This window comes from Myxine glutinosa, chromosome 6 (genome assembly GCF_964187855.1).
Source record: "Myxine glutinosa chromosome 6, kmMyxGlut1.1, whole genome shotgun sequence".
In the NCBI taxonomy this organism is placed as follows: domain Eukaryota; kingdom Metazoa; phylum Chordata; class Myxini; order Myxiniformes; family Myxinidae; genus Myxine; species Myxine glutinosa.
The window spans coordinates 155,733,553-155,748,034 of NC_136266.1; the positions used below are offsets into that span (position 1 = coordinate 155,733,553).

The following is a 14,482-nucleotide window of genomic DNA, read 5'->3' on the forward strand; positions in this document are numbered from 1 at the left end:
CATATTTTGTCAGCTGTGAGCGCTCAAACTTTTTCTGTGCCTTTTCTGCCTTTCCCACTCAACACGAACACTAAAGGTTTAACGAAGGCCGAACATACAGATGCCAAGCCTAATACTGGCTGAGGAGATGTTATCCATCCTCTGTTTTTCATCATGGAATTCAACAAGAACATGAACCCTGCCACCAAACGCGAAAAAAAGATGGCACCAAGTGAAATTCAAAATGGCGGCCTTTTTGATCGGCCTACGGCCTTCGTGGCTAATCTTTTCCTACACTGTGTGACTTTTTAATACCAGTAAGGTGAACTCATTGCAAAGTTTGCAGACCGGTCTGACGTGTCCAATTTTCTACCGTTACGTGTTGAAAAATGCTGAACCACAAAACAGGCGGCACGTTCGGTGCTCGACTGGCGAGTGATCCTGTCGGTGCCGTTTTTCATTCACTGGGCACACTGTGCACGTGGAAGCATCCTTGGTATGTTTTTGAGAAAAAGACCATAAGGAATATCGTCACGTCAGTTCTCCCATAGGCAACTGTGAGCAGAAATCCGCAGCAGTAAATCTTCCATTCACACAGGCCATCTCCACGGATTCAACCGAGTCTGCAGGCCTAGCCCCTGCCTCAGCCGATGACGCTTGCCAAGAACCCACGACTGTCGTCATAGTATTACAGCGGGGTTCACTCTTGGCCTCCGTTGTTTTGCACTGCAAGTTCAAGGCCCACAGTGGATGTGCAGGATTCGGGTGCAGACATCTATGGAAGATGCGGCGGAAGGCAGTCCGGAAACCAGACAAGCGATAGGCGTATATCACGGGATTGATCGCCGAGTTTGCGTGCGACAGTAATATGGCAACAAACATAGTCCAAGGTGGCCTGAAGAAATCGTTGCTGAATAAGTGAATACAGTTTAAAATGTGAAGGGGCAACCAGCAAAAGGCAAAGAGGCCCACTATGATTGCCAAAGACTTCGCTGCTTGCAGCTCTCTTATAAGGATGCTGCGCGGGCATTCCCCATTGGGACCAGCAGTAGGGCCGATATGTCGAAGCTGGCTGCGTGCTGCAAGGAAGATGTTTGTATAGATGACCAGCATGATGAAGAGAGGGAGCAGTATGCAACCAAAGAAGTTAAAATAAACCAAGTACTCAGAGCTAATGACGTACTCGAATAGGCACCGGACATTCGACTCAAGACAATAAGCAGTGTTGTTTTTCTGACACTCTTTCTCAAACCACTCCTTCCTGTTCCAACCAAGAAGTGGTATGAGGCCAATGATAAAAGAAGCTAGCCAGCAGCTGGCGATGACCACACGAGCTCGCTGGCCCGTCATAAGCGCTCCATAGCTGGAAAGACAGATGGCACAAAAGATGTTCAAATCAATAAATAATTTGTTCCTCGTATATCATATTTATGACTCGTATCTCACAAAAAGCATGAAGTCTGACATGCATTGATGCTATGAAGATAGTGCAATGGAATGAAAACTTCAAATCAAAAAAACGATGCGATCCCCTCTAAAAAACGTCTTTTTGAAGCTGTCCATGCGCTCACGCTTTCGAAGTTAAGTAATTTTTCACAATTCTGTTTTTGTCGAAACTGTATCTATATTTCGGTGTGTGTACCTATAGTGTGTCTGTAGTAAGATTCTCGGTGTTAATTTTTCATACCTGTATACAAAATCGTCGGTTAATTCGTGTCGCGTATTTTGAGGCCTAGTAGGCTACCGTGTCCGACCTTGAGGCTTTGTTTTTCTCTCAGCGGTCCGTCGATTGTGCTGCAATTACTTTCGTTCTCTGTTTTTGTCCCAGTCTTTCACCCCATACTTCGTTGTTTAAAATCTCAACTCAAAAAAAAAAAAAACCAAAAAAAATTATTTCCTTCTCTGTTCTTATTCGTTGTTCTTATTCGTTTATTCGTTGTTCTTATTTGTTCGTTCGTTCTTCGATCACGTGTTTCACCCCCATTTCCATTTTCCATTTCCCCAGATAGTTTTCACTGCTCAATTTTAAAATGTTTAAACTTTCCCCTGAAGAACTGTATTCTGTCGTATATTATAACACCTTTTTCTTCTTCTTCTTCTATAAAGGGTTGCTTTCGATTTGCTCACCAAATCTATTCATTCCAAAAAAAAATTCCATCTCTTACAGTTCCTCTTTTCTACATTCCCGAAACTCTCCTGCACTCCACCCCTCCTCCAGCATCCTCAAACGTATTTTTGACTCGAAGGTCACAAGAAACTCATTTTGCAATAAATGTTCGTTTCCCATTAATCGTACACTTTCTAAAATCCAATCTCACCCCTCCCCTCCAAATCTTCCCCATCACCCCTCCCCTCCAAAACTTCCCCATCACCCCTCCCCTCCAAATCTACCCCCTTGCCCCTCCCCTCCAAATCTTCCCCATCACCCATCTCTTTCAAATCTTCCCCCTTGCCCCTCCCCTCCAAATCTTCCCCATTACCCATCCCTTTCAAATCTTCCCCCTTGCCCCTCCCCTCCAAATCCTTCCCATCACCCATCCCATTCAAATCTCCCCCCTTGCCCCTTCCCTCCTAAACTCCCCCCACACCCCTCCCCTCCGAGACTCTCCCTCGCCCCTCCCCTCCTAAACTCCCCTCTCACCCTCCTCCTCAAAGCGTCCTCCCCACTTCTTCCCCCTTCCAACTTTCACCTTCATCTCCCCCAACCTTCTGCCTCGCTCTTCCCCCTCCTCAAATAACACCTCACTGTGCCTCACCCAATCACCATCAAACCTTTTGTCCACCCCATCCTCCCTTTCTCCAAGCTATTCTGAAATATCTGACACACCTTCAACAGCTCTCCCTACCTCTTCCTCCTCTTCCACATCTTACCCTACCCCTCCCCCCCCTGTTCTGTATCCGATGCTCCCCCTTCCTCTTCATTAACGGCATGGACCTCAAACATCCAGGGCCTTCGCTCAAACTTAACTGCTCTCTCCATACAGGTTGCTTCTGACAAACCAGACGTGATCGGCTTAACAGAAACTTTCCTCCTTCATGATGTCTCTGATTCCTTGGTATCTCTCCCAGGTTACTCCCTCCTCCGGTATGATAGACCTGAGCCTCGTCCTGGAGGTGGGGTTGCATCTTTATTAAAAAAAACTCTCTTCCTCACTTGCCCTGCACTGCCCTCTCTCCACCTCACTCCCAGGATTACCTCTGGCTATGGCTTCCCCTTCGCTCCCACCTTTTGTTCATATGTGTGTTGTACCGTCCACCAAACAGTGATGACTCCATCTACATCTCGCTGTCTGATAATATGGACCAACTTCTATCTACCCATCCCAACTCTCTCTTCCTCATATGTGATTTCATTTGTCACCATGCCAGTTGGCTGGGTGTGGGTACCTCTCTCACCAGCCATGGCTCCTCAGCAAAGGACTTCTGCGACTCACTGGGACTGACACAATCTGTCAATTTCCCGACCCGGATCTCAGTCAATGGAGCATCTTCTCTTCTGGACTTGTTTATGACTAACTTCCCTGAAAATGTCTGCTGCTCTTCTTCTGCTCCAATCGGCTCATCTGATCATGTGCTTGTTAAAGTGGACATCTCTCTGACCATTCTCAGAGAGCCTCCTCAGCGTCGACGAGTCAGGCATTTCACTCAGGCCAACTGGCATGGTCTTCAAGCAGCCATCAATCATCTGGACTGGTCTCCCATCTCTACCGCCTCTGACATCAGCTCATCCTGGGAATTCTTCCAAAGTAAATTGCCCTGAAAGTGTGGCCCTGAATGGGTTTCTCTCATCTCCTCTTCCTGTTCAGGCTGGAGTTCCCCAAGGCAGTGTTCTGAGCCCTGTGCTTTTTCTGGTCTTCATCAATGATCTCTCTGACTCTCTTGAAAATCCTCTCTATCTCTTTGCTGATGACTCTACTCTCTGTCACTCCATTCCACATCCCTCAGATCGGCAGTCTGCAGCCTCCTCACTCTCTGCAGACCTGGACAAAATCACAGACTGGGCAAACAAGTGGAACATGTCTTTCAATCCTGACAAATCTCACACTCTTACGATGTCTCTCCGAAAAGACTGACTGGACAACCCTCCCATCCACTTTCTGAATAATCCTCTCCAAGAAGTTCTGTCACTCAAGCTTTTGGGTCTCACTATCTGCCATGATCTTTCCTGGGAAAACCACATTTCAAATCTGGCCTCCAAAGCCAGTCGCCGACTGGGCATCCTCCGTCGTGCGAAGTCCTTCCTTGGTACACCTGAGCTCCTCACCACTTACAAGGCTTTCATCCGCAGCTCTATGGAATACTGCTCTCCCCTCTGGTCTGGTGCTCCTGCCTCACACCTAGCTCGTCTTCACGCTGTTGAAACCAAAGTGTTCAGAATCATTGGAATCTCCTGCGATGAAGCTAACTCCAAGGGCCTTTCACTCACTCACCGCAGGCAGGTTGGTGGTCTTTCCGTCTTCTACCGACTCCTCTCTGGCCTTGCCCCCCCCCAGCTCTCTCTGGGCTCTGTCCCCCAAATATTCCTACAGGTCGCACAAGATCTGCCTGCAACCCTCTTATGGTTAAACTGCCAAAATCAAGACTCTCTGCTCACCTTCACTCCTTCATTCCTCTTTTCTCCCACCTCTGGAACAAACTCCCTCACTCTCTTCAATCCCACTCCACCCTCCAGGTCTTTAAAACAGCTGTTCACCACCATCTCTTATCTTCCCCCATCCAAAACCTTGATCTTTTCTACCCCTGCTAATTTCACCCAAAATCCCACACTTTTTTTATTTTTATTTTAAATACCAACTTCTGTCCTGGAAGTCCTTGGTCCCCTTGTGTTTTATACCTCCCCCCCCCCCCCTTCCCACGCCTCCTCCCCCCAAGCCCTCTCCTTCCCACACTTCTCCCTGCTCTCAAATGTTGTGTTTGTGTGCTTCCCCTTCTCTTCCCATCTTGTCTACCGCTCCCTCTTTTTATATATTTTGTTTGTCTGTGTGATTTGTTTGTGTGATAAATGTTAGCTCTTTCACGAGCCACGATTCTGTATACAAAAAAAGCATTAAAAAAAAAAAGCATTGATTCTTCTGATCTAGGCAGCGCAATGAAGCTGATAAAACAACTTAACACTAAACCTACCGTAATGGCAGCTTGATGGCGATATAACGATCAACAGCGACCGCCAGCAAGCTGAAGATGGAGCTTTGTGTCAGGATGAGCACAAAGCAAGCAAGGAAGAGGCAACCATAGAAAGGGTGATAGAAGCCAATGCTGATGATGATGGCAAAAGGAATTGCGAGAAATCCGACAGCGATGTCCGCAGCGGCGAGGGAAAGCAAAAAGTAGTTTGTGGGGTTTCGGAGAGAGCGTGTCACTGCCACTGCCCAGCACACGAGAATGTTGCCTCCGATTGCTAGCAAAGCAAGCAGCACCTGGCCAAAGGATCAGAGCACAGGGTTTGTTGCCATTGCAAAGAAGTTAAATAAATTTTCATCAAACACTGGCTTCACACACGGATAGCTGGTGAACGCCAACTGTTAATAATCTTGCAATCACAGTCAAAAAGTTGGTAACGGTGATAATGATGACCAATATGTGAGCTACATCAATGTTGAGTAAATAAGTGCAGCAGCTATGACGAGTATTAGGCAGAGAATGAACGAAGTGCAAATGATGAGATCGCAAAATGCGTTACACAAGATTTTATTACTTGTGAAAATCAAAGATTTTTCAAGTACATTGGTTGGTCTTGTGCGTTACTCTGTCTGCTTGTCTGTTTGTTTGTCTGTCTGTCAATCACCTACAGGTCACAATTTTAAACCGATCTTCACGAACTTCACCAGATGGTAGAGTTGGTCATAAGGAAGAAGCCTATTGATTTGGAGGTCAAAGGTGATCTTGAGGTCAAATTTCTAAGATTTTCATTTTTCATCCGATTGACTTGAACATTAAACAGCATTTGCATATTGAGTCACTAAATTTGGAAACCAACTATTTTTGAGGTCAAAAGGTCAAAGGTCAACTCAAGGTCACAAACTTATAAAATCATCAATTTTTATCTGAAAGATTGTCAATTTTCATCCGATTTAATTGAAAATTAAAGAGCAATTGCATAATGCCTCATTTAATTGGGAAACCAACGACCTTTATGGTCAAAAGGTCAAAAGTCAACTCAAGGTCAAACTTATAAAATCAATTTTCATCTGAAAAATTGTCAATTTTCATCCAATTAACCTGGTGATTGAAGAAAATTACATAGTGCATCATTGAATAGGGAAACCAACTATTTTGAGGTCAAAAGGTCAAAGTTCAACTCAAGGTCAAAGCTCTTGTAACAAATTTCATCTGAAAAATAATCCATTGTAATCTGATTGACCCAAGCGTTGATTAAGATCGTCAATTGTAATCTTAATGAAATGGACAATTTGAAGTATCCATGGCAACTTTTTTTTTTGAAGGGTTGGATTCAGCAAGTATCAGGATCTGCATGACGTCTCTCTTGTTCTACCTGTCTGTTTGTCAATCGCCTACAGGTCACAATTTAAAACCGATCTTTACAAAACTTCACCAAACAGCAGAGTTTGTCATAAGGAAGAAGCCTATTGATTTTGAGGTCAAAGGATCAGCATAGGACAAAGGTCAACAACGCTGTCAAATTTCTAGAATCCTCAATTTTCATCCGATTAACTTGAAATTTGAAGAGGATTTCCAAGTCATGTCAGATCACTGAATTCAACCACCAATTATTTTTGAGGTCAACATAGGCCAAAGGTCATCACCTTGTTTTAGAGATTTTGAAAGTATCGTGTGTGCACGACATATCTTTTTGTTTATTTAATTATTTATTTAAACACCATTTTGCCTAATGACACCTTCAAGATTTAGCTGTCATATTTTTAATATTGTCTCGAGCCAAGCCCTCACACAGTCCCAGAGGTCCAAATGGATTTCTCATTGGGATTCAATCACAAAGATTGCTGAGGAATGAATCCTTGCAATTGTGATCGAAGTATACCTTATGTAAGCACGCTGGCTTGCCAGAAGCAAAGTCTTTGTTTACTGTGGATGCAAATGGAGAAGACACCAAAGCCAGTGTGTTTATGAGAATAATAAACTTTATTTTAACTACTCATGTATTTAATGAAACTTCACAACAACATTAATGGAATGTTTACACAAGCAAGCATATTTTATCAACATCTTTCAACTCAATAAAATAGATAATGACAAAGATATTAACCTTCACTTTGATCAACAATTATCAATCATAAAATGATCTACTGTTTCTCTTGTTCTCTGTGCAGAAAGATAAAACATGCAGCACATTGGATGCAAAGAGATGAACACACACGCAAACTAGCACATCCCTCAGTAGAGCGCATACCTCCGCCAGGCTGAACAGTTTACGTTTTGTATCCCACTGATAGGCCAGATCTGGATCTGGACCATTCGTTCTTGTCACCTAACCAACACATCCACCAAGTTTTGTAATAATCCATCCACAACTTTTTGAAATATCGTGCTGCATATTCAGTGCCGAAAGAAAGTCTGCACCCCCTTTCACAGGTTTCACCTTTTGTTGCCTTATAACCTGGAATTAAATTGCATGAAATCAGACTTTTCCACTTTTATTTACCCATCATAACCCACAACTTCTAAGTGAAAAACAAATTCTACAAATTTCAGAAAATTAATTAAAAATACAAAAATAGAATATCTTGGTTGGATAAGTGTCTACTCCCCTTTTAATAGCAATTGTAAATTTGCTCAGGTGTAACCAATCATCTTCAAAATCGCACACCAAGTTAATTGGCCTCCACTTGTGTTAAATTGCAGTGATTCTGATTATTTCAGAATAAAATCAGTGGTTTCTGTAGGTTTCCTTTGCTGGGTAGTGCATTTCACAGCAAAGACTCAACCATGAGCACCAAGGAGCTTTCAAAAGATCTCCGGGATAAAGTTGGGGAAAGGCACATATCACGGGATGGGTATAAAAATATTTCAAAGGCCTTGAATATCCCTTGGAGCACAGTCAAGACAATAATTAAGAAATGGAAGGCATATGGTACCACCAAGACCCTGCCTAGATCAGGCCGTCCCTCCAAACTGGATGACCAAGCAAGGAGGAGACTGATCAGAGAGGCCACCAAGAAGCCAATGGCATCTTTGAAAGAGCCACAGACCTTTATGGCAAAGACTTGTCACTGTTTACATGAGACAACAATATCCCAAGAACTCCACAAGTCTGGCCTGTATGGTGGAGTGGGAAGAAGGAAGCCATTACTCAAAAAGCCCACATTGAGTTCCTTTTGAGGTATGCAAAAATATTCTGAAGCCATGTGGCAAAAAGTTTTGTGGTGGACGAAACTAAGATGGAGCTTTTTGCCCAAAATGCAAAACGTTACGTTTCGCACAAACCCAACACAGCACATCACCCAAAGAACACCATCCCTACTGTGAAGCATGGTGGTGGCAGCATCATGCTATGGGGATGTTTCTCATCAGCATGGACTAGGACACTTCTCAGGATAGAAGGGAAAATAGATGGAGCAAAATACAAAAAAATCCTTGAGGAAACCCTGATGCCCTCTGCAAGAAAACTGAAAATGAGACGGAAGTTCACCTTTGAGCATGACAATGACCCGAAGCACACAGCCAAAGCTACACTGGAGTGGCTAAGGAACAAAAAGATAAATGTCCTTGAGTGGCCCAGACAGAGCCCTGGCATAAATCCCTTCGACAATCTGTGGCATGACTTGAAGAATGCTGTCCATCAATCAATGCTCTTCACTCAACTTCAGTGGGATTGAACAGTTTTGTACAGAAGGATGGGTAAAACCCTATTGCCCAATCAAGGTGTTCAAAGTTGGTAGAGACCTATCCCAACAGACTCAAAGCTGTAATTGCTGTCAAAGGTGCTTCCACCAAGTATTAACTCAGGGGGTGGAGGGGAGCAGGGTGGACACTTATCCAACCAAGATATTCTAGTTTAATATTTTAAATTAATTTTCTGAAATTTGTAGAATTTGTTTTTCACTTGGAAGTTGTGGGTTACGATGTGTAAATAGAGGTGGAATTTTTTTTTTGATTTAATGCAATTTAATTCCAGGCTACAAGGTAACAAAAGGTGAAAATTTTGAAAGGTGGTGTAGACTTTCTATAGGTACTGTAGTTTTTGGCCCCATCTCTCAATGGTGAAGAATCACTTATAAAATTAGAGAATTCCAATATCTGGATCCGGATCTTAACCAATATCAAATCAATTCGGCCTTGTCATACAAACAACCTGTCCACCACTTTTGTCCGAATCCGTCCATAACTTTTTAAGACATCCTGCTCACAGAAAAACAAACAGACAGGGATGAAAACCTAACCTCTGTACACCTTTGTTGATGAGGTTAATCAGCATTGAGAGCCCCACTTAAATTTTAATTCTTCTTTCAACATGAACCCAGCTGGATGAGTGAAATTTCAATTTCAACTCGTTGACAGAGCTGAAGTGTGGAACAGGGAGTGATGTGGCTTAAAGTTTCTCTGATGATTAACATCCATGACCCGCTCCTGTTGTGTCCTCTTGAGCCATGACACAGTGGAAAAGCCACTCGGCTGATGGAGAATCCGCTCGGATCAGATTTGTTCTTTGAGGGGAAAATCCTGTGCACACGTTCCAACGCGCAGAGCTGTGGTCTCGGCCTGCTCGGCCATCTGGTTTCCTGTACCCTGGTCTTCTCTCTGGTCATTGCCACACTGGTAGATTCTCTTTATGAGAAAATCAGCCTAAATTAAATGGTTTCTTCCCCTCAAATGGACAGTGTTCTCCAAACCATTAGGACATTCTCTTGCTACCTGCCTTGGTGTTGCCATCATTGTAGAAATTTCGAGCAGATGGTGCAGGAGACCATAAATCTGTACCCTCATTGAAGTGGAAGATAGGCCGCTCCCGGCATATTACACTTGTTAATATTGTACATGAGACATTCACTTATGACTTTGAAGCAATCGGTTATTCCCTGGGTGCTAAGTCCTTGGTAACAATCTCCGGATAGCATCCTGTCGTGGAACAGTCTGACATGATGGTGCAGAGATGGCGGACTACCCTTGAACTGTCTAATCTGGTTTTGATACACCACCCCACTATAAACCGAACGTTGTACTACAATGTGTAGTATGTTTAATCCCTCCGATGGACGTTAAGCTAGGTGTTCCATCTGCTAGCATTAGTTGGTGGACGTAAACATCCCACTGTCTTTTGCGAAGAGTAGACGAACTATCGCAGGCAGCCTGGCCAAAACCAACGTTCCTACTCTAACTTGCTTAGTTGAACGTAAGACTGGACCAGACGGTTCATGAAAACCTTAGGCCAAAACTTTCCCCAGGCAATACCACAAGAACATGGGAATAACTGTGCCCATGAAGGAACAACTAGAGAGTTCATAGAACACATTACCCCATGCAGTCTTGAGGAGAAAGGACATTTGTGGTGTGGGGTGTCCAAGCAGCAAATTTGATTGGTCGGGATGATGTAAAATGCCGTAATATTTTGTCCAAGTCCTGCTAAACTAAAGGGTTTAGAAAGTGCCAATTGGGAGATTTGTGTTCTACAGTGTTAAAGTATATATTTAAATTGAAATAAAGTTAATATTTTAAAGTTTGTAGAAAAAAAAATTCAGACGTTCAGAAAAAAGAGGAACAGGAGAGCGAGGAGCACAGGGTATTTTGGGCCTTCCCCGGTAGATGGAGGAACCGGTCCTGGGTGACTGGGGTCACCAACATCAAGCTTGCCTCGGCTGGCCGGAGATCCGTCTTGCAGCATGTCATACATGGGGGAATCGCAGCCTGCCTCTCCCATTCAATCTAGGTGAAAGCAATATGGTCAGATCAACCAGGCCTGAACCAAGCTTCTTATTTTATTTTGTCCTCCCCATATCTTCTGACTCTCTTCTTCCTCTGAGTATACAACACCTTCTTGAGAGGTTCTTTGTTTTTAAGGATCGGATAAGTAGATAAATTCGACAATTTTGTATAATTATAAACGGGATTTAATTTCCGATCGACACATCCTCTCCTTCTTTATTTTTCTCAGTAACAGTTGTTTATTTTGCTCACTTCCCCGGTTTATTTTTACACAATTTAACAAACGTTTTTTTAATCATTCCGGTTGGTTCCTTGGTTCGTTCACTTTGTCCGTGAGCAAGTAAATTGTCAGCGGGTACACGCAAGTCAGGTTCTCAGCATGTGTAATCAAATTTAAGAATATAACGTTTTCCCAAGCTGCCATTGGCACTTTGTAATTTAAATGAACTCCTCCGCTCGATTTTGAACCAAAGACCTGCTCCTGGTAGAAGGAGGAACCAGTTCCGTGTCCTGGGAGTTTATCTTCGATGGTCTCGCATCATGCCAATTAAGGAGACAGAGATCATTGCACTGGTGGCAGAAGTGGGATTCGAATCCTACACCAGTGACACTTTGTTACACTGGTAGTCTGAAAGTGTTGGGGGACATCAGGGAGAGATAGTACCTCTGTAAATGGGGGGGGGGACTTCCCGGTCCTCAGCGGCACCCAGCTCTCATCTGTGGCTCCAAGTTGTTGTTTGCATGAAACAATGGCCATACGCCAGTAAACCATTTCGATAGGTGAGCAAAACCAGGTGAGGGTAACAGATGTGTCGTCAGGATATATCTGTCCTTGCATGCGAAACCTTATTCGGGTGAATGGGCGGACAAGTTCAACACAAATTCTACAGTCATAAAAGTGACGAAGAGGAGCGCTAAAAGCTGAGTCAGAAACTGGTGGGCACCAAGGTCAGGTCATTCACTGTTGTCTGTCTGTTTGTCTGTCTATCTGTCTGTTTATGAGCAGGGTATCTCAAAACGTCATGCACAGATTCGGAGGAAATTTGGTGGACAAGTTGGGTGTGACAAGGACAAATTGATTAGAACTTGGTGAAGATCTGCATCCGGAACCGATATTTTAAAGTAATTCTTCACTATCGAGTGATAGGGCCAGAAACGATATATAGCACTATATCTCAAGAAGTTGTGGACGGATTCGGACGAAACTTGGACGCCAGGTTGGGTGTCTGACAAGGAAAAACTGATTCGATTTTGATGAATATCTGAATCCGGAGTCGAGAGTTATTTTTAAAGTTTTTAAGTGATTCTTCACCATTGAGAGATCGGGGCCAAACATTATATATACATGGTATTCCAAAAAGTTGTGAACAGATTATGACAAAACTTGGTAGATGAGTTGGGTAGGTGATGAGAACAAGCTGATGAAATTTCGGTAGGTTACAAAATGTAAACTGTTCAGCCTGGTGGAGGTATGCTTTCTACCGAGTGCCGTTCTAGATACAGAAGAGATTTCACTGTGCTTGACAAGCGAATAAATGACGAAAAATTATTTTAAAAAGCTGCTGTTCTTGCTTTCTAGAATTCTTCTAGAATTTCTAGGAAGTCATGTAGGCTAATGGTCTTGCCAAAAACGATATGATTCTGGTTTGTGGCTAAAGAAAAACCAAAACCACACTTTTAGTTCCTGCAAAATGACCACGTAAATGTCAAATCGGTTTCTATGCCACTGTTAATTGGGCTCTCCTTCGCGAGTAGTGTTCTCATTGTCATACCTGTGTGCTTACCTCAAGCGTGATGTAAGCAATGTCAGATTTTCCTTCAGTGTTGCTACCATTAAGCATTGCTGCTCCTTGTGCCGCAGTTTTCCGTTTTCCCACCCGGGTAGCTCTCTCAGCCTGCAACACAGGCCAATGATAATGTGCCTCCTGTTGCATAATTACGTTCTTTGTTGGAGGCCAAACAAACATGGGGCTTGCTCAAGGCTTTAGGATGAACTATTAAGTGACCTCGGTGTACAAATCATAATGCGAATGACGTGCTGTTTTATTCTCAGTTTAAATGAAACATTGCTGAAATTTAAAATATTGAGAATTACTAAGATCAGATCACTGTCAAGCGTCTTCTACGGCGTAGCGCATAGGGAAAAGCCATCTAGAACAGTGTTTGTCTGTCCAAATGTAAGTATGTATGTATGTATGTCCCTCACAAACGTACACCAATCAGAGCTGAGGATCTGGTCACATGACAGGGGTGATGTGCATACTGACTCCACACACCACCATTTTGATTTATATGCCATTCAGGCCGGACATATAGTTGAACCTGCCATTTATCACAATCGCATGTTCTTTCCTTACATTTTTAATTCAGTGTAAAACACAAACAAACCGATTTTTAAAATGACCATCAAATATCAAAAGCATAAGTGTTAATAGAGTATAATAATATAGTAAATACGAGTGAGGTCACCTGTGGGCTGTACCTACACATTCAGTTTCACAAAATGGTTACTGGCAATTTATCAGATCCACAAATAATGTAATCAACTCAATGTATTTACTTCTGATGACATGTGAATTCATGTGCGTGCACATGGGGAAATACAGTTTGAAATGTGTTATTACATCTCATGTAAAATGTACACACACATACACATATATATATATATATATATATTGTTACGTGCTCCTCCCCGACCCCCTGGTCATGGTGTACCTCCGAGCCCCGAGAGGAGCCACGGCAGAAAAATATGTTATTCTAAAATCAATAGGGAAACCACACCAATGGTTATCAACAAACAAATATTGTATTAAAAATCACACAAGAATAACGATACAACAATAATAGCAATCAAAAGTACAATCAACACATCTTATGATGGTACCATCAGCTAGTATAGGATAACTCACTGTGCTCCAAGTGAGAGGAAAAAGAACATTCCCCAATGTCTCTATAGCTCAAAGTTGATCCCCTCCAGTGATCATTAGAGCGATGTCGAATCGAAACCCGAACCCGGTTCAGATGACGGGCCCGGTCACACCGCCAAAACAGCAGAAAGGCGTATGTGGCCGAAGCGGCGCAAAGAGTCACATGGTCCAAAACTGCGTAAAACAAACTCAAGGCAAATGGGAAATCCAAAGGCGCCACTGCGTAAGGCAAACTCAAGGCGAATGGGAAATCCAAAGGCGCCCTCCAGGTCTGAACTTTCACGGCTCAGTCGACGAACCGCAAATTCATCTTCCAAAAGCCACGGTGCACACACACACACACACACACACACACACACATCAGATACGTCTGAAAGCGGTGGAAATGTCTGACGAAGCAAATACCTTGCTTGACACGTGAAGCGCACGAATCAAAATAGCCGACGGCTCGTTCTCGAGCCGCGACGACCCGGCGATGATTCTTCAGAATCCCAACGCCAAACCTGTCACCCAGGTTGATCAGTCACAGCGATAACCCCTAGCACAGGAATTCCTATCCAGGAAATTCAAAGTTCACTCGTGACTCTTGCTCGACAACGTTCGATCCAGAACGCAAAGCAACCAGCTTCTTGTCCGACTTTTCGCTCCTCTCTTTTCTCTCCCCTCCTCTTCTTCCTCGTCTTCCGGTTCCCGATCCGGTTTCCTGTTTCATTTAACATTAACTTTTTACCTTTTGA

At 43.4% G+C, this 14,482-nt stretch overlaps 1 protein-coding gene across 2 annotated transcripts in view; it reads right to left on the reverse strand.

The window, feature by feature from the left end:
* Positions 1-13,395, reverse strand: part of LOC137428934 (adenosine receptor A2b) — a 14,030-nt gene extending 635 nt beyond the window's left edge. Inside the window, exons 1-3 of one of the 2 annotated variants that reach the window (XM_078780815.1) lie at positions 12,603-13,395; positions 5,104-5,396; positions 1-1,342 (exon numbers count right to left, since the gene is read on the reverse strand). The exon at positions 1-1,342 is cut by the window's left edge and continues 635 nt beyond it. In XM_078780815.1, the coding sequence (XP_078636941.1) occupies positions 511-1,342; positions 5,104-5,396; positions 12,603-12,785 (1,308 nt within the window). In that variant the 5' untranslated portion in view covers positions 12,786-13,395 and the 3' untranslated portion in view covers positions 1-510. Of the gene's footprint in view, positions 1,343-5,103; positions 5,397-12,590 lie in introns of both variants that reach the window. The other variant, XM_078780814.1, reaches the window with a different exon arrangement.
* Between the last annotated feature and the right edge of the window lie 1,087 nt (positions 13,396-14,482).